Source organism: Clupea harengus, chromosome 17 (genome assembly GCF_900700415.2).
Source record: "Clupea harengus chromosome 17, Ch_v2.0.2, whole genome shotgun sequence".
Taxonomy (NCBI): Eukaryota; Metazoa; Chordata; class Actinopteri; order Clupeiformes; family Clupeidae; genus Clupea; species Clupea harengus.
The window spans coordinates 22,480,527-22,504,237 of NC_045168.1; the positions used below are offsets into that span (position 1 = coordinate 22,480,527).

Genomic DNA, 23,711 nt, shown 5'->3' on the forward strand with positions numbered 1-23,711 from the left:
CTCTGCTCTCGGGTTGGCCGATGACAGGAAGCCACGAGACATGTGACCTCACAGCAGGGTAGCGCACACACATACAAATGTATACACACTGACACAGATACACACGTACGCACACTAACTTGTGTACACCACAATGACACCAAAAGCACGTATTAGCACACGTACACATATGCACACTGACACAAATACACTGACATACACACACACACACACACACACTGTAACACACTTATAACACACATGTATAGTGTGCAGGGAATACCCTTTCGCTTACTGCTTATTGGCTTATTGAAAAAGTGCACAGATAAACAGTAGCTCTGATGGACGGATTCGATTGTGTTTTCAGAAACAAGCTTTTTAGGATCAGATGCTTTGACTTTGGGTTTGGCTTGATTGTCTGTGTGTGAGAGAGGGAAAGAGTGTGTATTTTTAAAATGTGTGTGTGTGTGTGTGTGTGTAAGAGCGAGATTGAGTGAGTGTGTGTATGAAGTAGTGGAAACCTCAGCCAGTGAGATGCTTTCCCTCTGGACAGATGTGCCTCTTCCTGTGCAGATGTTGCCAAGGGAACAAGGACAGGACATGCTCTAATCGCTGTGGCGACCTGCAGCTGTAGGCCCTTCCTGGGCAGGCCCTTCCTCCTGCCTCCTGCCTTCTTGTGTGTGTGTGTGTGTGTGTGTGTGTGTGTGTGTGTGTGTGTGTGTGTGTGTGAGAGGGTGTATCTATTCATTTCATTTGTTCTGGCTAGACGGAGTGACTTGACATAGCCAGTCTGCCAGTGTGTTGGCCTGTCCGTGGAGGAGCACCGCTCTTTCGGAAACTCAGAACCGTCGGGTGTTTTCTTTTTCCTCCGTTCTTCTCGTTCGGTTGTCCACCACACTGCCTGCATGACCAGAGGAGGGACCATGCTGAAGGAGCTTCTGCTGAGGATCAAGCAGGGCAGCCCTAGGGTAGGGTCCTTAAAGTGGGCTTCTCTGTGATGTTGGGGTATTGGGTGTCATACCACAACTGTACTGAGACTGTATCTGCAAAATCAGAGTAGGAATACAGATGTCCGAAACATACCCTTGAACTATTTGGACATACTGTGTGTATCTGGTGGTGAGAAGTGAGCGCGAGCGAGAGAGAGAGAGAGAGAGAGAAAGAGAGAGAGGGGCTTGTGAAGAAAACATACAAAACTGACTTTGGGCTAGACAGTCGGTTGCGTTTTGAAACACTGGGTCTTTGTGGCGTTGTCACCAGTGACAGAAAGGAGGAAGAAACCACTTCACAGTTAAACAGTTTGAGGCCCCCGTGCAAGGCCCTCATTTCTCAGCAAATGCAACTTGATGCAGACACATGTACACAGAGTACACACACACACACACACACACACACACACACACACATACACACATACACACTGAACACACAGACACACACACATGCTCATTCCCTTTCTCAATCTCATTGTCACTGTATGTACATGTTGTACAAGATAGACACTGTCTCCTCAATGCAGTCTGCTATAGCTTTGTGTGTGTGTGTGTGTGTGTGTGTGTGTGTGTGTGTGTGTGTGTGTGTGTGTGTGTGTGTGTGTGTGTGTGTGTGTGTGTGTGTGTGTGTGTGTGTGTGTGTGTGTGTGTGTGTGTGTGTGTGTGTGTGTGTGTGTGTGTGTGTGTGTGTGTGTGATTACAAACAGCACCTGATTTATCTATCTGTCAGTAATTAAGAGGTGATGTCTCCCTCTTGGTCCCACCAGCTCTATTCATTTCAAATGAGGCGCAACAGAGAATGTCCTAATGAGTTTAGATGGCAATCTGGAGTGGGACGCTACAGTAATGAGACAAGAAGGACCAGAGACAATGGACTCTCTCTGTGTGTGTGTGTGTGTGTGTGTGTGTGCTGGTATTTTTGTTTAGCTTTACTAGATAGATGAAAAGCAAGTTTGAGTTCTTCCTGGTCTTTCTCTCTCTGTCTCTCTTCCTCTGCTCATTCTCCCCCTCTCTCTTTGTCAGAGGAGTTCAAAGGTCATCAAAATTCGGCGCGGCAGGAAGTAGATGCTGTTGTTTGGAGCACAAAGCTAACGGGACACAATGATTAAAAATAAACACTGATCTCAGTCAGAAATGTAAACGGCAACATTGTGTGGTTTCCTGACGTGCTTTCATGTCACCCAGAGTCAGCCTTGTGACTAAGGACAGCTCTCAACAAAACATGACCTAATCCTTTAGAAAAAAAGCTGGAGTCAGGGTTTATTCCACTTCAAATATAGACTCTGCTGTAGTGTTTTTTGCTTGTGGAATAATAATCTAACAAATCCTCGTCAACCTCCGGATTTATTTTACCCTGACGGTGCACCTGTGCTAAAAAAACAGAACACTTTACCATTATTTTATTTAAAAAAAATAATAGTTTGACGTCTGTGTAAACAGGAAATAAAGCTGTCATGTACAAGGATGTCATTAAACAGTTGTCAGGGAGGGAGAGGAGGGGGGGGGGGGATGTCTGAATGTGAATTAAGTTGCAGAAGCTGCTCCTCCAGTTCCTCGGCTGTTCTGCAGTGAAATATTGTTACAGGCTCCACAGTACAGCCAGATGTGAGATCACACATAAAGAGGGCAGTTCGCTTAGAATTGATAATAGATCTTTCTCTTCTCTTCCTCGCCTCCTGTCCCCCCCCCCCCTGAAAGTGAATGAATAAATGATGTCTCCTTCCTCTTCCTCCTCCCTCTGCTTGATGGAGTGTGCTTTTTTTTCCTCGTTTTTGCAGCTCACAGCCACGTGTTTAAAAATACATTACCCCATTTTTTTTCCCGCACTGATGTTCAGCTCTTTCTACATTATCAGGACCTAACGCTCTCTAACAGGAGACACTGCTCTTATAACACACATACGTTTCAGCTGTAGTAGCTGGAGAGAGGGATTGGATGGAGCTGACCAGTTTGCCAGTATCCATAGAGTTGTTCAGCACTGGTAGTGCCAACTGCAACCATGTTGAGTCATCAAATTGATCCCCCATTGATCTTTCGATCTCTCTCTCTCTCTCTCTGTCTCTCGCTCTCTCTCTCTCTCTCTCTCTCTCTGTCACTTTCTCTCTCTCTGTCTCTCTCGCTCTCTCTCTCTCTCTCTCTCTCTCTCTCTGTCTCTCTTTCTCTCTCTCTTTCTCTCTCTCACTCTTTCTCACTCTTTCTTTCTCTCTCTCTCTCTCTCTCTCTCTCTCTCTCTCTTTCTCTCTCACTCTCTTTCTCTCTCTCACTCTTTCTCTCTCTCTCTCTCTCACTCTCTCTCTGTCTCTCCATCATGCCTTGTCCCAGTTTGAGGTCCTAGCACGCATGTGTGTTCCCACCCTGTGTTTGAGGACATGTGGGGTCAGGGCAGGGGGCGGAGCGTCTCCCTAATCTGGGAACATCAGCATGGAAATCAGAGCCCCCCGCGGTTGGACGGAAACAGAGAGAGGCCCCGTGCTCCCAGAGGCTAACCTGGAGATTTACTCGTACAATTCTGGAAACCGGACTCCACGGCACAAAACGGCACGCAGCTGTTCCCCGAGGCCTGTTCCACCAGTTTACGTAACCGGCCCCTGCAATCTGCCTCACCCCGACCCGGTCCAGCCCAGCAGAGGACCAGACCTCATTTTTTAAAATCTTCTCCGAGCTAAGGCTGAACGCCTCAATTTGTTTTGTGGTTTCCTCTCCTTGAAGTAGCTCTGATGGTTGCTCCCCTCCGTGGGTCTCTGTTGGCCAGTCCACTCTGTGCACATATACCCCCCCCCCCCCCTCTCACACCACCTCCCTTTGCCTTTGAAGTGCCAGAGGCATCTGCGCTTGTCATCTGAGCCTGTGGCGGAAAACCAGAGCGGAAGTGTACCCAGCGCCGCTAACCTGTCGGAGCCTGGGCTTGCGCTTCGGTCAGAAGCCCCTTAGATCAGCCACACTGCCTCACTCGGCCCCACAGAGCTGATAATTGCATTGCATAAGGGGCTTTAGTGGAAAACACCCAGAGAATGGCACACATTCACAGTTCATGGAAGCCGGCACACTGCCACTATGCAGATATGGGAAGCTGAGCGTGTCTGTATGCTCGCCCATATCCCTAGCAATCAGTGATCTGATCGTGAAATGGTTATGTTTGCCGTCACCTAAAGATTCCTTTATCAAAGTCATCTATGACATTCAGTCTGTCCTCTACAACCGTGTCTTAACTTTGTTTTTAAACTCTGCATGAAAGCTTTTGTTGCAAGTAATACGGGACTCTTGCATCACATTTCCCAGCCAGGGAGTGTATGGAGCACCTTCAACTGAACCAGAATAACCTCTCATCCTTGCCCGCCCAGAGTTCATCAACAGCAGGTGTCCCTTAATCCTGGCCACACTCTCCTACATCCTTAAACAGAGATCTCAGGGGCCCAGTAGGTCTGTGTGAGGGCACCGTGTGCGAGTGTGATTGTGCCACGGAGGCCATGTGTGTGTCGACCATTGGAGGAGTGTGGGCTGTGTGTGAGTGTATGTGTGTGCCAGTGATTGGCGTGTGTGTGGGGTGTCTACGGTCAGCTGGTTGGTGGGGGGGGGGGGGGGAGGAGGTAGACAGGAGGGGGTGAGAGTAAGGGGATCTCCAGCTTGGAATTTTGTAAGGGGGGGGGGTTGGAATCTCCTAGTTTGGATGCTTTCCACACCTCATAGGGCTTCCCCCTACAGTGACTCACTGTCATCCATCCTCTGAGCTCAGACACTCACCATCGCAAATCACAATCATCACCCGACACACTCACACTCACACTCGCACTCGCGCTCTCTCTGTCTCTCACACACACACACACACACACACGCTTACAAACACTTGCTGGTACTGCTCCTCTGCTCCTGAGAAGCACCAACCTCCAGCCACCAGCACCAGCGGGGCTCCAGCAGCATGGACTCTCCCAAGGGCTGGCTGCCCGCCCTGAGGCAGCTGCTGAGCGGGCCGCTGCAGCTCCGGCTCAAGGCTCTGCGGAGGCTCTTCACCGAGGGGCAACGGGGGCGACAGCAGGGGCAACAGGGGGGGCCGCTCAGGACTGTGAGTACCATAGCGCTGCGGTTGGGCACGCTGATCAGATTTCGGTTCACTGTCCAGCGCTGACGTGTACCAACCCTAGAGTACAGTGTGAGTGTGTTTGTGTACAAACAAACATGCCCTATGTTTTATATTATATTATTAATATATAACATATTTCAAAATATATTTCTTATTTTACCTAAAGGACTGAAATGGCCATTTTTGTGCTGTGCAATGGAGGAAGTGCACTTTCTGTGGGGGTTTTGTTGGTGAGAAATTCTGGCCACCGCTGATGGGGTTTTCTTGAAACTTGGGTGCTTTTGTTGGAAACCGATATATGCACCCTGTCATCCGCTTTATTGAATTGAGTCTTCTTAAGTCAGCTTTTCAGTCTGCTGCGATTTGGGTTTTCCATAATGTATCTCTTTGCACTCATAACAGTCGACACGGGAATCTGGTTGCTTAATTCTCAGGTTGGATGTGGAAACAGTTTCTCAGGTGGTGCTGTTTAAATTGGCCCTCTGGCTGGAAAATGTGTCGGGGGATCTCACTGTATTTCCACTCATACGGGCGTGTGCTCTGGACTTTCCAAAATGTTGATTGTACCAGACTTTCCATGTTATTGTGTGCTGGACATCATTGTGTTGTTGTGTGGCACAGAGTCCTAGTTGTTCTAGAAAAGACTGAATGTGTTGCAATGTTTCAAAGGTTGGAGGTGGAGTTGTGTGTGCTCATGTTACATGTTACAGCTGGTCAGTAATCAGGCTCCTTTGCACTGGACAAGATGACTGTGGGCCCTAACTTACGCACAACAAAGAAGGGCATTGCGGAAAGCTCTTTTGATTTCTAGGGCACATTCATTTGGTAATTTCATAACGCAATTTCATGCGCAAAGAATTGAGGGCAGACCCAGGCCTTATTTGGGCGTGTCTGGTCATAAAGGTGGGCGTTTTGTGTAAATTATTTTGAGGAAGCGCACTCCCATTTCCTGGTTTTAAACGTCTGAGTGGCACATCTAATCTAATCTCTGGCACTGTGTGACAGCATTACATTGGCGACTCAGTTAGCCTGCTAAATTGACCGATCATTTAACTCAACTAAATGTTAACCGATACATAAACTATGCAGTTAGGCACAAATATGCTCTAAACCACACGGACAGTGAATTAAATAATCCAATATCATGCACCGGGGCCTTCAGTAATGCACAAGAGATACAAAAGTCATATTTTGTTTTGTATTTCACTGCATGCTCACTGGGTTTGGACCACTGATCAACGGGTCTTTCTCCCATTTCCCGCTCTAAAATAACCTGTCACTATGTCGATGCAATGAAGATGAGCCTAACGTGAAAAGGAGCGCAATTTCTGTGTCTGCGAATAGGATCATTGTTTACACTGTAAACATATATATTTTTATACATTTATATTATTATATATTTCAATATTTTGTTGCTAACACAGACTACTGTCACTGACATGAGTTGACATTCTATTCGAGTTCAATAATGTTGCTTGACTTAGTAGCACAAAGCACATAAAGCAGTTCATATAAATACAACTAGGGTAATTGTAATAGTGATCGTGTCAGCCAGACAAAAAACATAGAGAGCCTGGTCAGATGCTCAGTCTATATTCCTTGTTTTTCGTCTTGCAGTCAAATCTATCGGATTATATGTTCTGTATAAAATGTCATTTCAAATTAGAATGCAACATAAGTATTAGACAAATATGAGCCGAGGTAGACGGTACATTTCCTGCCCTGTAACTCACTTTTCACCGCCACACACCTCCCTGAACTCAGAAGCACAAAAAGGGAATATATCGGGGAAGACTCCAAAACAACTCTGCTGAGTTTCCAAAGTTTCTTACTATTATTTTAGGGGCCATTTAGGGTTGGGGTCAAAAAATGGCGTATGGTGTAGCATTTCCATGTGAAGATCACACGCACACACACAGAGTGTTGTGCCTAGAATAACTTTAAACCCTGTCTGTCCGGGGGCTGTAATGACATGGACTTCGAGAGGACAGATTAGTATTGATCAGCTAGCAGCAGGCCTACTCTGTGCTGTGTGTATGGTGTTACTTTCTGACTGTTTGAAGTTTTGATTGTGTGTGTGTGTGTATATATCATAGTGTGTGTCTACCACAGGACTTCAAAACTCCTGCGTGTGTGTGTGCGTGTGTGCGTGTGTGCGTGTGTGTGCGCGTGTGTGCGTGTGTGTGCGTGCGTGCGTGTGTGTGTGTGTGCGTGTGTGTGTGTGTGTGTGTGTGTGTGTGAGGCCTGTGTGAGGCCTGTGTGTAGTCCGTGGCCACAGGTGTTCTTTAATCCTGTGATTAAGAGCTGCTTGTGACATGAACATCTAGGATCAGCACCATCTGTGTTCTGACTCACCCGTTCTGAAATACCAGCACAGGCAGCCACTCTTCTCGCCCTCAGCTCTCGCTGTGCACACACACAGACTCCCAGCAGGCCAGCAGGCCAATCAGGCCTGTCAGTCGAGCGCCGACACGCTGTCCCAAATGAGCCCCAGTAGGTTTTATCCACCACAGAGCCTGGGATCAATTGATTTTGTCTGTGGCACTGATCAGACCCAGTGAATTCTACGAAAAGTGTCTCGCACATTCGGGTTCTGCCTCCAGCACAAGGTGCATCATTGCCAATACGTCATTTGCTGCCACAGAGACTGTTAATTAGCTGCCGGCTGCTTGGGGGAATGGATCACCCCTTTGGCTAACGAGCAAAGAGAGCCCGTCACTGCCTCTGTGCTTTTCACCTGTCTTTTTCTCCCCTCAATAAAGGGGAACCGTTTTTGGTTTACAGGTGCAGGTTTACAGGTGTGTAGCCAGTTGTGACACTTGTTAAAAAAAAAAAAACTATTGGTACAATCATTGTTTGTTTTTAAATCTTACCTTTCTGTCCAAAGGAATGTGTATTTTATATCGTTACCCTTATCTTTACCTGTAAACAATTAAAGCTAACTCGAGGCTGTTTAAGAAACATTTAATTCCATTCTGGAAGCATTTTTCTTTGTACATGTTGGCTATTGTAGTTATTGTCTGCTAGCAGAGATCCTAGATAAGTGCTTTCTCTAGTGATGGGTGGTGCCTGCTTTGGCAGGTATGTAATTGTTGACAGGGATCTGACAGGAGGGGGTGAGAGTAAAGGGATCTGACTTGTGTATGAGTCATCACACACACGCGCACGCGCACGCGCACACGCACACGCACACGCGCACACACACACGCACACACACACATTGTGAAAGATCCTCTCTGTTCTCAGCTGTGTATTAGTGAAATTCAGCGTCAAGCCACTTAATGTGACTACATCACAGGTCAGCTGATTTTATTAATGAAGAATTAGCCCTACTGATCACCTGATCGACATTCCTTGATGTATGTATTGTATACCATGTGCTTGGATGTGTGTAGCGAAGGTGAACATGGGCGTTGGGCTCTGGGTTGATGTTCTACTGAATAAGTCAGTTCCTGAAGTCTGTATTCATAGACAGTGCTTTTCCCAGGATCCCCTCCCGCGCGTGTTTTTCACAAGTGTGCGTCTCTCCCCCCCTCCCCCTTCGCTTCGGAAGGCCTGTGAGTGCTGGCACTTGTGTACGTGTAGAGAGGCGTCACAGTTCCATTCCTGGCTTCATTATCATGAGGTGTGAATTATGCGCCACAGAGTTGGTAGGGGAGTGCTCATCTGCCTCAGAGTGCAGGTGCCTGTATGACTCTCTCTCTCTCCCTCCCTGCCTCCCTCTCTCCCTCACACTCTCCTTCTCTCCCTCCCTCCCTCACCCACTCTGTGTCTTTCTCTCCCTCCCCTTCCCCTCATCCTCCCTCATATTGATTGGTCAGATATTTCTACCCAGTGAAAATGCAAGTTGCCGAGTGAGAGTCAGTCCCACACAGGCTGTTGAGCTTTGCTGGCTGGTCTGTCCTGTTCTTTTCATGGATGCTTTTCGGCTCAAAACTAGAGAGCAGGCGTCACAGCACCGTCTCTCCACTCTTCCCCGTCATCTTATGGAGGGGCTACAGGATGTTTACCATTTAGAGCTGACAAGGGGAAGGGTTTCATGGACTCTATTATAAAGCTTCAGCCCCAAGACACAGCTGTGCGGAAGTTTAGCCTTTAGCCTAGCCGTTCAGCAGAACGACAACTTGTCTCAGTGAGAAACCTGTGAGACGCCTGACTTTTGAGAAGTAGCTTGATGAGAAGTTTCTCCGGCGCGGGTGAAGGTGACTGCTCCCGCCTCGTGTTTCTCCACCTGAGGCTCCGAGGCTCGGTGTGGCACGGTAGCATGGCAGCATGCTGACTCCGCTGAACCCCCCAGCCCAGCAGGATCATCACCAACCTCACCTTCATCACCCCCGCCGCCGACCCCATCAGCACAGTCCTCAGCCCCTTCACAGCTGCTGCCACCAGGCTGTTGCTGCTGCGGCTGAGCCTCCGCGTCCGCTAGCGATGGAGCGTTCGCTGGGTTCCACTCGCCTGCGTTCGCCCTGGAACTCACAGGTACTCTGTTGGGGAGAGACAGAGGGAGAGGGTAGGAGAGAGGGAGAGGGTAAGAGAGAGAGAGAGAGAGAGAGGAAGAGGAGGAGAAGATTGAAGAGGAAGAGAGTACTAGAGGAGGACAGTTTTTGTTGTCGCCCGTTACTCCACAGAAGTGGCTTGGTGAGCAGCGGCGGGTTGTGCGAGTTGTGCAGAACCTCGTTAGTGGTTATTTATAGATGTCTGGGGTGTATTTGTGTTTCGGTTGTGTGTCCAGTGTTTGCAGGTGTGTGACGTGTGTGTGTGTGTGTGTGAGATGCAGGCAAGGACGCCAGCTTGTGAGGGTTCCGCTGGCTTTGTGTCCCTGTTGTGTAAAGTTTCCACAGTCCCAGCATGAGAGAGAGAGAGAGAGAGAGAGAGAGAGAGAGAGAGAGAGAGAGAGAGAGAGAGAGAGAGAGAGAGAGAGAGAGAGAGAGAGAGAGAGAGAGAGAGAGAGAGAGAGAGAGAGAGACGATGATTGATGGGGGACAGAGATGAAACATATAGATGACTGGAAAGCTGGAGAGAAAGGGAGGAGAGAGAGAGAGAGAGAGTGTGAGAGTGTGAGCAGTAAGGATGAGAGTACACAAAGAAAGCCATGGGAAAAGAAAGGGAGAGAGAGGGTAAGAGTCTATGAGCAGTAAGGAAGAGTACGCAAATACAAAGTCATACAAAGAGACAGGAAGAGTAAAAGAGAGAGTGAGAGAGGAGAGATAAAGTGAGAGAGGAGAGTAGAGAGACTGTAGCATGAGTGCTGAGTCTTTAGTCACCCTCCTCCACGCCCACTGTTGCTGTGATGAAGCAGGAGGATTGGGGGCGATGTCATGGCAACCGTGTGGGAAGCTGTCCGTCATGGGCTTTGTGCAGAGCACAGTCTCTCTCCCCCTCTCTCTCTCTCTCTCCCTTTCTCCTCATACTTTCTGTGTGTGTGTGTGTGTGTGTGTGTGTGTGTGTGTGTGTGTGTGTGTGTGTGTGTGTGTGTGTGTGTGTGTGTGTGTGTGTGTGTGTGTGTGTGTGTGTGTGTGTGGCACGTAAGAGCATCCAGACAGACTTTGGGGATGAAGTGTGGGTTGGGTTGAGGGGCTTAGTGGGGTATGACCTCTCCACTAACCCTCCTACCTCATCGGATGATGATGATGATGATGAGGATGATGAAGATCAGGGGGAGACGGAGGGCATGAAGGAGTCTCCCTTTACTTGTCCTGGCTCAGAGAGGGCCTGTCCAGTTGTGTGTGTGGGATGGGGGTGGGGTGGGGTGGGGTGGGGTGGGGCGGGTGGGTGCAGTTGTGTATGGGACGGACGGGTGTAGTTGTGTGTGGGGGTTGGGACAGGCGGGTGTAGTTGTGTATGGGACGGATGGGTGCAGTTGTGTGTGGGACGGACGGGTGCAGTTGTGTGTGGGACGGACGGGTGTAGTTGTGTATGGGACGGACGGGTGTAGTTGTGTGTGGGGGTTGGGACAGGCGGGTGTAGTTGTTTTTGTCTTCACTCTGATGTGTTTTCATGTAGAATTGTCTGGACCGCACTCGTGCTTGTGGATACAGCATGGCTGATGAATAGTTGGATTTGAGTGCACTTTGTGTGTGTGTGAGTGTGTGAGTGAGAGAGAGAGAGAGAGAGAGTGTGTGAGTCAGACCTGGATGAATGCTCTTAACAGGAATATGTGACGTGTGTTGTTGTGGTGGTAAAACTCTGAAGCTGAAGGGCAGTGAGATGTGACCATAGATAAAGCTTGCTTACCTTCCTCTTAACTGATTCTCATGGTGTGCAGAGTCCTAGTGTGTGGGTTGTTACAAACGAAAGGTGTACCACATCTTGCAATTTAGTAAAGTGCTTTTGTGGAGTCATTTTGTATGGTATGGTCTTCCTCGTTGTGGTATGAAGCCTGTGCTCAAATGGCCGCAGAGAGGAGAACTCAGAAGTGTGTGTTCGTTTGTTTTCCACAGGAAGAAATCTCGGTGAAGGAGATCAGCATCACGCACCATGTCAAGGAGGGCTCGGAAAAGGGTGACCCACGGCAGTTTGAGCTCCGCAAAGTCCTGGGACAAGGATCCTTTGGAAAGGTAGATGAAAGGATGTGGTGTGTTTTCGTGTCCCTCTTTGTGTTTTCTACTGTGGTAGACGGTTAAGTTTGTTAATTTTGCTGTGCTGATGGAAAAGAAATCACTCTAGAAATAATACAAGTATGACAAAAAGATAATGAGAGCAGAAGTAAAAAGATCATGGCCTCCCAGGCATGACTGTGCTACCTCTGTGGGTCCCTGATGGAGGGTGTAATTGAGATGGGAGTTGGAGAAAGACTAGCAGGAGGGTAGACTCCCCGGATGAAGCGTTCTTGAAAAGTCTGCAGACTTAAATGTGACGGAAGTTTGCAAGGAGGTTAAGAGAACTTAGTCACGGGAAGGAGACGATATAGTAGCACGCACGGACCTCTGGATGTCATCACAGTTACACAGTTTCCTCAGACTTCCTGTTCAGTCACACATTTGCAGATACAAAAAATGCTACATTGTATCTTGTTAGTTCGAGGGATCTGCACAAGTTAGGCAAAAAATATGTAATCAATTCCGTTTCCAGAAAGTTCTTTTGATAACCAGTGACTGGCAAGTCTGCAGCTGGTTGCATCATTACATCGCAGTATACAGCACTTTCTTCACCAGGCAGATTCAGCAATAGAGCTATGGTTCAGCTCATTGGAAAGCTGAAGGAAGTATTGGATACTTTAAATAAATAACGTGCCTAGATATCACTTCAGAAAGGCATGGGAGATCACACCACCCCCCCTATATTTTTCACCTGATAGTTTGTATAACTAGTCTGAACTGCATCCTAAAACAATAAAATCCCTGTTGCTCGACGGTGAGATGTGAAGCAACATTCATAACTCCTCAGAGCCCTGGAGCCAAAACGTGCTGCTTTAAAGGAGACATAAAAGGCAGGGTTGTGTGTCGATGCTAAATAATTGCACTCCCATGTGCACAAAGCCCAGAATAATTTATGGAAATTATATTAGTAAAGTGAGCCGTGGAGAGCCCCTGCTCGCCAGTCGCCGTAGTTACTGACTCATCAGACTTGCAGTGCCCAAGGAGATTATTAATTGTGTTTTTGGTAGATGAGGGTGAAAAGTAGGTCTTATTTTAGCAAAGATGTAAAGACCTGTGTGCCCCAGACTCACTCGCTTTCTCTCTCTGTCTCTCTGTCTCACATATACACTGGGCACTCTGTTTGTGATTGCTGTAGGTGTTCCTGGTGAAGAAAGTCACAGGTCCTGACTCTGGGCAGCTTTACGCCATGAAGGTGCTGAAGAAAGCCACCCTCAAAGGTAGGATCGCGACAAACCAACTCCCACTGCAAGTTGGCCACACACAGGAAATGACCTTGTTGTATAGGATTACTAAGGCGGACTTGAGAAGATTTAGTGTTTGAGCCTCAAGGGGAGGGTATTATTTTACTTAGTACTATACCCAGGGACCTGTTATGTGTTTTAATCTGGATTAGATACACTGTCATAATCATGATGAATATTATTACTCTCTCCTGAACCTCTCGGTCTCGCCACAGACTCCCCCTAGTGTCTGAAAGAAATATGGGTCATAGCTCTCAGAGCGCACCATGTGTCTGTCTCGCCAGACATATTTAATATGTCAGAGTCAGACACAAGCATACATTCAGTCATGTAAACATGTCATTCATATTCTCTGTCACCCTCTCTCTCTCTCTCCCTCTCTCTGCTTTCATTCTCTCCTCCTCAGTGACTGCATTCTTTTTGTCTCCTTTATTTAATTAGTCATCCAGTGCCATCTGTGTGATTGTGCTGTGCCAGAGCAGAGGTAGAGAGAGGGAGAGAGAGAAACAGCAATACGAGAGAGAGAGAGAGAGAGAGAGAGAGAGAGAGAGAGAGAGAGAGAGAGAGAGAGAGAGAGAGAGAGAGAGAGAGAGAGAGAGAGAGAGAGAGAGGAGAGAGAGAGAGAGAGAGAGAGAGAGAGAGAGAGAGAGGGATGGGATGGGATGGGATGGGAGGCAGCTAATATTGACACAGTGAGTGAAAGCTTCTCAGCACCTCTGCTTATTGTCTTGATGACTCATGACAGTCTGTGTGTGTGTGTGTGTGTGTCTGCCTGCGTGTTGACAGTTCGTGACCGTGTGAGGACCAAGATGGAGCGAGACATCTTGGTTGAAGTGAACCACCCCTTTATAGTCAAACTGCACTATGGTGAGGAGAGGCCAGTGTTGCTTCATCATTTAATCTATAAAACATTAATGGAAGAAACTTGAAGGATTGTGTGTGTGGTTGTGTCTTTTTATATGTTCTGACTGTCTACACATGAATCTGTGCAGCATTCCAAACAGAAGGGAAGCTTTATTTGATCCTAGACTTCCTTCGAGGAGGGGATCTTTTCACTCGTCTATCAAAAGAGGTAAGGTTTGTGTGTGAGGGTGTGTGTGTGTGTGTGTGTGTGTGTGTGTATGGTCGCAGTTGCATATGTGTGCACATATACCTGCCCATGCACTGCATTACTGACACACCTGTCCCTCCTGTTTGCTAGGTGATGTTCACAGAAGAGGACGTGAAGTTCTACCTGGCGGAGTTGGCCTTGGCCCTGGACCATCTGCATGGACTGGGCATCATCTACAGAGACCTCAAACCCGAGAAGTATGCTGTCCTGCACCCACAGTACCATCAACATCTTCACCCTTGTGGGGAAAGGGCATGTTGTAGCAGAAGACGCAAACATAATTTGCCTATTTCTGACACAGAGTTCAGAGTTGTCCATCCCAAGTTGTCCGTCTAGTACTGTACTTGGGCCTAGAGAGCTTCCTATTTTGCGGATGTATCCCTATGGATACGATTCAACATTCCAAGAAGGGGATGAATGCATGTTACACCTGAACTCTTTTAATGAACATAACAGGAAGATATCAAATGAAATGTGTGACTTTAGTCCAGGTCCCCACAGCTTAATGGCTTCCTATGCCATGTTTGCTTGATATGATATGAATTTGATGTCTACAGTGTCCCAAGAGATCAGTATGATGTAGTAGTAGTAGTAGTAGTAGCCCTCTGTACCTTATATGAACACTCACACACACAAGACGCACTCACACACACTAGACATAAACCAGACACACACCACTCACACTTACTGCCAACTCTCAGCCTCCCCATGGTAATCTCTAAATCATTGTAATGGGCGGTTGGAGGACAGACATTAAATTGATGACTATTCTCTTGGTGTGTGTGTGTGTGTGTGTGTGTGTGTGTGTGTGCTTGCCAGACATGAGCTTGTGTGCCTGTAGCGCGCCTGCCTGTAAATGCCTCAGCAGGGAGACTGTAATGTGATCTTCTGGTGTCTATGAACACTGTCGACTGCCTCTCTAATGCTATGAAATTTCTGCCCCCTAATTCCAGCATCCTCCTGGATGAAGAAGGGCACATCAAGCTGACGGGTGGGTAATTTTAATCCCCCCCCCCCCCCCCCCTCCCTCCCTCCCTGTATCTTTTTTCCTGCCGGCATCAGCAGCAGCCTTAGCACCCTGGAGACTTGCTGTTCTGTCTCACTCTCTGTTTCTCCATCTCTCTCTCTCTCTCTTCACTTCTCTCTACCCTTTTCTTCTGTCCCCATTCTTTGTCCCCTCACTCTCACACGTCTGCTGCTCTCACCCTTTTCCCCCCTTCTTTCGTCCATCCACTCACCCCTTCTCTCCCTCCCGCTCTCTCATTTTGTTGGCACTGTTGTGAGCTGCATGAAAGCTGCTGTGCTATGCACCTTTAGGAACTGTTATCCAGAATACACCACTAGGTTTATATCAGTGAGAAACATGTGTCGGTGGAAAAAGCTCTTGGAGCGCATAGCTGTAAATGCACCATCACATCTCCAAACATCATATGTGACTCTCTCTCTCTCTCTCTCTCCCTCTGACTATTTGTGTGTGTGTGTGTGTGTGTGTGTGTGTGTGTGTGTGTTTGTTCCACACACAGATTTTGGCCTCAGTAAGGAGTCCATCGACCATGAGAACAAAGCGTACTCTTTCTGCGGGACGGTGGAGTACATGGCTCCAGAGGTGGTGAACAGGAGGGGGCACACACACAGCGCAGACTGGTGGTCCTATGGCGTACTCATGGTGAGAGCAGGAGCCACATCGTTATTATCTCCTCACAGTTAGGGCTGAACGATTAATTGCATTTGCGATTTAATCGCGATATGATAGAACGCGAATTTCTAACCGCAACGTTCGCGATTAAAAACGTGATCTTAAAAAAAAAAAAAAAAAAAATTATAATTTTTTTTTTTCTTAAGATGGTAAATTTTGCACACAGTGTTTAAAAAGTGCATGCCTTGTGTTTATTCTTACAATTACTTTGTTTAAATTACTTAAATGCACAGTGGCAAAGCCACCGATTTGTTGTTCTTGATTCTGTAATGAGCAGTTAAATAAAAATTTAAATTGTGGGAAATAATATTTTACCCTAAATGTATCTAATATTGTGTTGGTCATATTTAAATCATTCATTACGATTTGTTGGGAAAAAAATTAGGATAAAATAAAAAAATCGCATATTAAATCGCAATCGCAATATTGAGGGGAAAAATCGCAATTAGATTATTTCCCCAAATCGTTCAGCCCTACTCACAGTCACTAGCCGCCAGTGGAACGCAGAAGTACTCCACCTCTCTGTGCAGCGTGATATTCCAACATTGTTTCCGACAGTTAGGTCTATCATCTGTGGCCTCGTAGGAGGTACATTAAGTGCTGACTTTAATTGATGTGTGATGGCCTACAGTGTGTACTATAGAAATGTGAATTTAATAATGCATATGCATCTAAATAATTGCTACTCAGATTGTCTACTGCGGTAGAATTGACATGGTTATTTTGGAGGATTTTACCACTGGGCGATCATTAGCGATCATCCAGGGTGATCATGAAGAATCTTCAGAGGATAAGTAGTGCTTAAAGGCTTAGAGGAGAGAGAAAGAGGTGCACATTGTTTATGTTTTTTTTTTTTTTTTTCTGTCTGTTTAGTTTGAAATGCTAACCGGGACATTGCCATTCCAAGGCAAGGATCGCAAGGAAACCATGACTATGATTCTAAAGTGAGTGCTCAAGCTCTTACACTCCTCATTTTACACTCGAGCTCTTACACTCCTCATTTCCACATGATGACCATTTCCTGTAATAATGAAGCTCTTCAATTTGCTGTACCAGAATCACAGGGCTTAGGCAGCACTGCAGACTAAAACCTGTGTGTGTGTGTGTGTGTGTGTGTGTGTGTGTGTGTGAGAGAGACTACGATTTTAAAGACATTAAAATGTGAAGGTATGCTACCGTGGGACATGAGTAACTGCTTAGCAAATGGATCTTGGCAGTAATGGTGGCTGGAATTAATTAGAGTGGCTGTATCTGGAGAGAGGCTGCTTGCTAAGCGCCAAGAGATGCAGATGTAATGGGGTCTAACACGAGCAGAGCAGAGCAGACTGTGTGTGTGTGTGTGTGTGTGTGTGTGTTGGAGAGATGATGGATATTTTGTTGCCATCATAGCTCATAGAGCCAGATAAGAGCCCATTCACCATATGGCTAATAGTCTCTTGCAGCCGTAGAGGACAGCAATAATATTTAAGTTCTTCATTCATACTTGCATGTTGTGAGAATTCTGGTCAGATTTACCTGCAAGAAAATAAACATTTAATGTCCAAACAGATTAGACAGTCGTCTGTCACCAAAGCCATACAAACACACAGTAATGGAGCACATCAACACTGAATACATCTTAAATTACAGTGGTTAGAAGTGGGCTATTTTTTTTCCATTTCTCCCCACTAATGACCATTTCCGTCCTTGCGTGTCTCTCCTGTAGGGCTAAGCTGGGGATGCCACAGTTCCTGAGTTCAGAAGCACAGAGCCTCCTCAGGAGCCTGTTCAAAAGGAACCCCTCCAACAGGCTTGGTAAGCAGTCGCACCAGAAAGCTGAATAGGAGAGCTGGATAATTTAGCATTCGGTCATTTAGTCAAACAGTCCTGTGGAAAGAGATGTATCTTTTAATAAAAGCTGGGGAACTGTCAGTGCTCCTTGGATATTGAAATCCATGGCCAAGGCTAGAGGTGGCTTTGTTCTCAACTACCTGCCTCAAATACAGTGGACATAATTCTGGCAGTGCTGGACTCTGAGCTGTTTCATTCTGTGCAGGTGCAGGTCCAGATGGAGTCGAGGAGATCAAGAGGCATTCATTCTACTCTAACATAGACTGGAATGTAAGTTTGTAATGTAGAAATAAGGAACAATGAAATTCACAGTAAGCTTTCATCATGCTTTTCTTAATGAGATTTATAATGAGCTGTGTTTATTTCTGTATGCTTTTTGTTGCTGTTATGGGCTTTATGTGATATCTCTAAACTCTCTTTCAGAAATTATTCAGACGAGAGATCCATCCACCCTTTAAACCTGCTTCAGGGCGACCTGATGACACGTTCTACTTTGACCCAGAATTCACAGCGAAAACCCCCAAAGGTGCCATGTCACACTACACTCCTAACCCCCTGACCTGCTTTTCTGTGAGCTCAAACAATGCAAGATGCTACTTAGCGAGTGGTGCTTGTCACATTGCGTTAATGAACGTTGAATGATTTTTAGAATACTACCGCAGTGCTCACTGGGAGCAGTGTTGAGAATAGTGCTGCTACTGCTGTGTGGGTTTCATCCATGACAAATGAACAGAGGTGTGCAGTGGTACAGGGAGAGGTGTGTGTGTGTGTGTGTGTGTGTGTGTGTGTGTGTATCGGTAATTATTGCTGAAGCATTGGATGTTTCCAATACACAAATACACATACAGACGTACACAGACTGAGGGAGAGAGGGGAAAAATACAGAACGTGCATTCCTGCTGAAACAGTGCTCAGAGCAGTGTGTGTGTGTGTGTGTGTGGCACAGCACTCATCAGTGTTTTTCTCTCCTGCTGCAGACTCCCCAGGCGTGCCTCCCAGTGCCAACGCTCACCAGCTCTTCAGAGGCTTCAGCTTTGTGGCAATCACCTCTGAGGACGAGAGCCAGCCACTGCCGAGTACCAACATGACTTCCATAGTCCAGGTGCCAGTCTCAAACTCAGTCACACACACACACTTACCCACAAAACTCACATCACACTGTACCTTTCTCTAGTGCACGACTCTCTCACACACTGAAGTGTGCATGCACCGTAATTTGTTTTCTAATTTCCAGCCCTGTAAATGTAATATTAGTTACACTTTAACACTTACCGTACACAAAATCAGTCAACATTTGTCTTTTTTTTTTAATGCGCTCCACACAAATGAGTCTTACCTTACCGTACTTCCTGTGCATGCACACGCTCACACACACACACACACACACACACATACACATCAGAAACGTTGTCTCAAACGACTCTTGTGCGCCCCCTGCAGCAGCTGCACAGAAACACATCCCAGTTCAGCGAGGCCTATGAGATGAAGGAGGACATTGGGGTGGGCTCCTACTCCGTCTGCAAGCGCTGCATCCAGAACAGCACCGGCATGGAGTACGCCGTCAAGGTGGGCTATCCTCACTGCAATGGTAACACAACACAACACACCCGCAGCTGTGAGTGGGTAAAGCCCATGATGGATTTGCCATAGTCTGCGGTGCAATGACCTTTTGAAATGTGCTCTGATCTAAATGCAGATCATTAATAAAGCCAAGCGGGACCCGACAGAGGAAGTGGAGATTCTGCTGCGGTACGGCCAGCATCCCAACATCATCACTCTAAAAGACGTAAGATCGAGTCGCCCCAGACTCACTCGCTTTCTCTCTTTGTCTCTATCACACACACACACACACACACACACACACACACACACACACACACAAATACTCACACAGATTCACATACTCCTTCACTCTCCCTCACTCTCTCTCTCTCTCACACACAAACACACACACAAACAAACACACTTTCACCAGACAGGGATTAACTAAAGTGCTCGACTAAATCTCTGTCAAAACACAATCGGGTCATGACATACTATAATCCTTCTAATCCTATAATATAATAGTTTAAAGAAAGCAACAGTGATTTACTAAGTAACCATAAGAATGTGATTGTTGAAAATCCAGCTAAAAGTAGCTGAGGCGGCTGTGTCATCTGTCTGCTGATATTGATTAGTCATGATGCTTGTGCTGGCAGGTGTATGATGATGGTCGCTCAGTTTACCTGGTGACGGAGCTGCTGAAGGGTGGAGAGCTGCTGGATAAGATCCTCAGACAGAAGTTCTTCTCTGAGAGGGAAGCCAGCGCCGTCCTGCACACCATCACCAAGACCATGGAGTACCTGCACAGTCAAGGGGTAACGTCTCAGGGTTACCAATCTGATGCACTATTAGCAGTGAGGTTTCAGTGTCTCAGGGCTACCAATCTGATGCACTATTAGCAGTGAGGTTTCAGGGCTACCAATCTGATGCACTATTAGCAGTGAGGTTTCAGGGCTACCAATCTGATGCACTATTAGCAGTGAGGTTTCAGGGCTACCAATCTGATGCACTATTAGCAGTGAGGTCTCAGGGCTACCAATCTGATGCACTATTAGCAGTGAGGTCTCAGGGCTACCAATCTGATGCACTATTAGCAGTGAGGTCTCAGGGCTACCAATCTGATGCACTATTAGCAGTGAGGTTTCAGGTTCTGCCTCAGTTTTGGGGGTTCCCATGTATGAAGCCAGCCATTAGATGTCCGCATAAGAGCTAAGAAATGTTCATGAACGACACAAAATACCAGGTAGCTCTTTTAGTTTCATGACATTGAAGTTGCCCACTAAATCTGCCTTCATGCAGAAAAAAGCAAAGCTATTACCAGAAAGAGGCCATTCCAAGTCCATTTTCCAAGTGCAGTTTTGTTTGATGTTGGTTTGACACAAAACTACTCTGTCTGTAACCTTTCTTGTATTATTTGTAATCAGGTGGTGCACAGAGATCTGAAGCCCAGCAATATTCTGTACGTAGATGAACTGGGTAACCCGGAGTCTATCCGGATTTGCGACTTTGGTTTTGCCAAGCAGCTTCGGGCAGAGAATGGACTTCTGATGACGCCCTGCTACACTGCAAACTTTGTAGCTCCAGAGGTACACAGCAACTTAGTTTCACTTTCTTCTTTGTCTCTTGTTCTTTTACTGTTTTCTCTTTTGTGTTTCATTTAACATCAAATAACTCAGTATTGTGTTTACTCTCCGCAGGTGCTGAAGAAGCAAGGCTATGATGCAGCCTGCGACATCTGGAGCCTTGGTGTACTTCTGTACACAATGTTGACAGGGTAGGTGCACTGCAAAAATTGAAATCTTAGTTAGATGATATAGCTTAAATTAAGGCAATATATGCTTTTTTTTTTTTTTTAGATATTTCTTCTTACCAGGCATTTTTTATGTTAGAGCATTTCACTTGCTTCAAGCGTTTCAGTCCTTAATTATCTAAATTAGGTATTATAACTTGTTACAGAGATTTTATGACTGGTTCTGAGCAAGTTGATGGTTGAAACGAGAATTGCCATAATTATAAGGCACCACTGACAAGCACAAAACTTCTTTGTCAAAGTCAGAATCAAGACAAATGTACTTGTTTTTAGTCTGGCCACACTAGTTTTAAGATATATTTTTTACTTATTTAAAAAAAATCTTATTTTATGTAATATATATAATATATTTTATTACTTTTTTTCTTGTTTTTGAAAGCTGAATTTTTGCAGTGTGTGCTGGCACTGCTGTTTATGAAAGTGTGGTGGGGTAAGAGGAGAACATGAGAAAGACGGGCATTGGATAGCGCTTCTGCTCAGGAGCAGAGGCCTATAACGCTGTTTCATAACACAGTTTAGAGTATCGGATTAGCTAGAGCAGAATCACAAGAGAATGACCCCACAGCACTTTAAAGTTGTTTACTAAATGCATCTCTAATGGTTTTCTTTATTTGGCTCTGTGTTCTCCACAGCTTCACTCCATTTGCTAATGGTCCAGAGGACACACCGGAAGAGATTCTGGCTCGGATTGGGAGCGGGAAGTTCTCCTTGACAGGTGGCTACTGGAATTCCGTCTCAGCCGAGGCAAAGGTAATGTTGGCACTTCTCAATATGAGATCCATTACCATGAACCATTGGAACCCGTTCCTGTCCTGGAAGGCACAGCATTGATTTATTGTCGCAAGGTGTATACTAATACTAAACTCTAATGGACCATGGGCATTTACACAAAAAATGGCTTTGATACGGGTGGTGTTGTAGATTCAAATGCCTTGTTTTCTAATCTCTTTCTCAGGACCTGGTGTCTAAGATGCTGCATGTGGACCCTCATCAGAGGCTAACTGCAGCTCAGGTGCTAAGACACCCTTGGATAGTACATAAGGACCAGCTGCCCAAGTACCAGCTCAACAGACAAGACGCTCCCCACTTAGTCAAGGTATTCTATTGCATCGTCTATTGTACATTTTTTTTTAAGCAAATGAGATAAAATACTACACGTTTGTCCAATACACTTTGTGTCTTATCCACTGTTGATGTGATGGTGAACTAATACTCTAATGTTCTCTCACAGGGGGCTATGGCTGCAACATATTCTGCACTCAACAGGAATGTCACTCCAGTTCTAGAACCTGTGGGCTGTTCTACTTTGGCTCAGCGAAGGGGGGCGAAGAAACTCACCTCCACAGCCCTCTGAGCCCCCCAACCTCCTATTGAACTTTCCCTCCCCAACCTCTCTCTGGGTGTGAGCTGGCCAGCACATCTCCGGCCCCCGATGCCAAATAGATTCAGAAAAACCCATTTCACTTGACTGAATCCCTCCTGCCTGTAACCTGAGAGAAAGCAAAACCCCTGCTTATAGAATCATAACAGCCTCCAGCCAACAGACAAGGCATCAGGAAGTGTCTTAGAGGTGGAGACAGTTAGATATATGCACATCATGCACATATACATGCATAAAACCTGTACCACATACATCTGAAGGTTAATATATAATGCAAATATATGATTGTATTGATGGTGACTTGTCAAAAGGACAGGGCACCATGCAAAGCACACTTTCCCCCTTTTTGGACCAGGATTATTTAGGCTGATCTGAGAAAGCAGTGAGGCCATTGCTGGAACAGTTGCTTTTGGGGGCTGATTGTAAAACTCCTCTGATGTCTATGCTATACACCTCCAACTCCTTGGTGTCATCTTAGTTAACCTGGCCTCTGTGGGGCTATGTTGCTAAATATATTAAAAAGAACCTGCCACTTACAGTGTCCAGCAGAAGAATATGTCAAACTTCAGTCTCCTGAAGACCCCCTAGTGTTGTTCCACTTCAGCAAAAAAAATAAAAAATACTTTCTATGCTATCTGCTCTGAGAGGGCTGCCCGTGGAAGGAATACGCCACCGTCAGTTCTGCATCTGAAGTCCCCTGTAGGAAGAGGCTGACAGCACGGAGACTGAGAGAGAGGCCTGGAACCGATTAACCAATTACCCAATTATGATTCCTAAGCAGCATGGTCCAGCTGTATATCAGACCCCAAGTGCACAGAGGATCTGCCCAGTTCTGATCCTGTGATGCAGAACTGTATATAACTCAGAAAAAAAGAGAACTCAGGTCTATATGAATGAAATGCAATGCATTATGTACCAGTGGAGCGACTCAAGCACACAGTAGTATTGTCCCAGCCCTCCGCTGTGATCTGTATGTACATCATTAGGGATGTAATTACTCAGTGACAGCATCATTTCTTTTCAAGACATAAATGTATTTTTATATATGTGCATGGAATAAGTAGTATAATCATTAGTGGCCAAGACGGTGTGTGTGTGTGCGTGCGCGTGTGTGAATGTATGTGTATATATGCAGAACTGAGGTTTTTTTTATGATTTCTACTGTGTTCCAACAGGTGTGTGAGTGACATACCTCTGTCAGATGAGACAGAAGGGGTAGTTTCCTTTTCCCTGGTCTCTCCCTACCTTATACTGAGGACTGCTGGAAAAACTATTATTGCTTCTTGTCTAGAAAAGCTGCTACAGTTTGTCCCTCTTTTTTTGTAAATGTAGTTTAAAAAAAAAAAAAAAACTAAAGATTTTTATCTAATAAAAAAGCTCTTATGTATTAAATTGTGTTTTGAGTTTAATGAACATAAGCTTTTTACGTTCTCCCAAAAGAGACAAAGGCTC

At 46.0% G+C, this 23,711-nt stretch overlaps 1 protein-coding gene across 3 annotated transcripts; it reads left to right on the top strand.

The window, feature by feature from the left end:
- Nucleotides 1-697: 697 nt before the first annotated feature.
- On the top strand, nt 698-23,651 carry rps6ka3b (ribosomal protein S6 kinase, polypeptide 3b). Of its 3 annotated transcripts, none has more exons than XM_031583628.2 (21): nt 698-947; nt 11,490-11,606; nt 12,784-12,865; nt 13,676-13,756; nt 13,882-13,961; nt 14,091-14,197; nt 14,954-14,991; nt 15,524-15,666; nt 16,570-16,640; nt 17,402-17,490; nt 17,732-17,796; nt 17,950-18,052; nt 18,504-18,628; nt 18,967-19,092; nt 19,223-19,312; nt 19,725-19,883; nt 20,493-20,654; nt 20,766-20,842; nt 21,511-21,628; nt 21,834-21,974; nt 22,110-23,651. In XM_031583628.2, the coding sequence occupies exons 1-21, from the start codon at nt 885-887 to the stop codon at nt 22,230-22,232; spliced, it is 2,160 nt and encodes a 719-aa protein (XP_031439488.1). In that variant the 5' UTR covers nt 698-884; the 3' UTR covers nt 22,233-23,651. The 3 variants fall into 3 exon arrangements, with proteins under 3 accessions (XP_031439488.1, XP_031439487.1, XP_031439486.1); XM_031583627.2 differs by lacking the exon at nt 698-947 and adding an exon at nt 8,919-9,528 and having other exon boundaries at nt 17,738-17,796; XM_031583626.2 differs by lacking the exon at nt 698-947 and adding an exon at nt 8,920-9,528.
- Nucleotides 23,652-23,711: the final 60 nt, after the last annotated feature.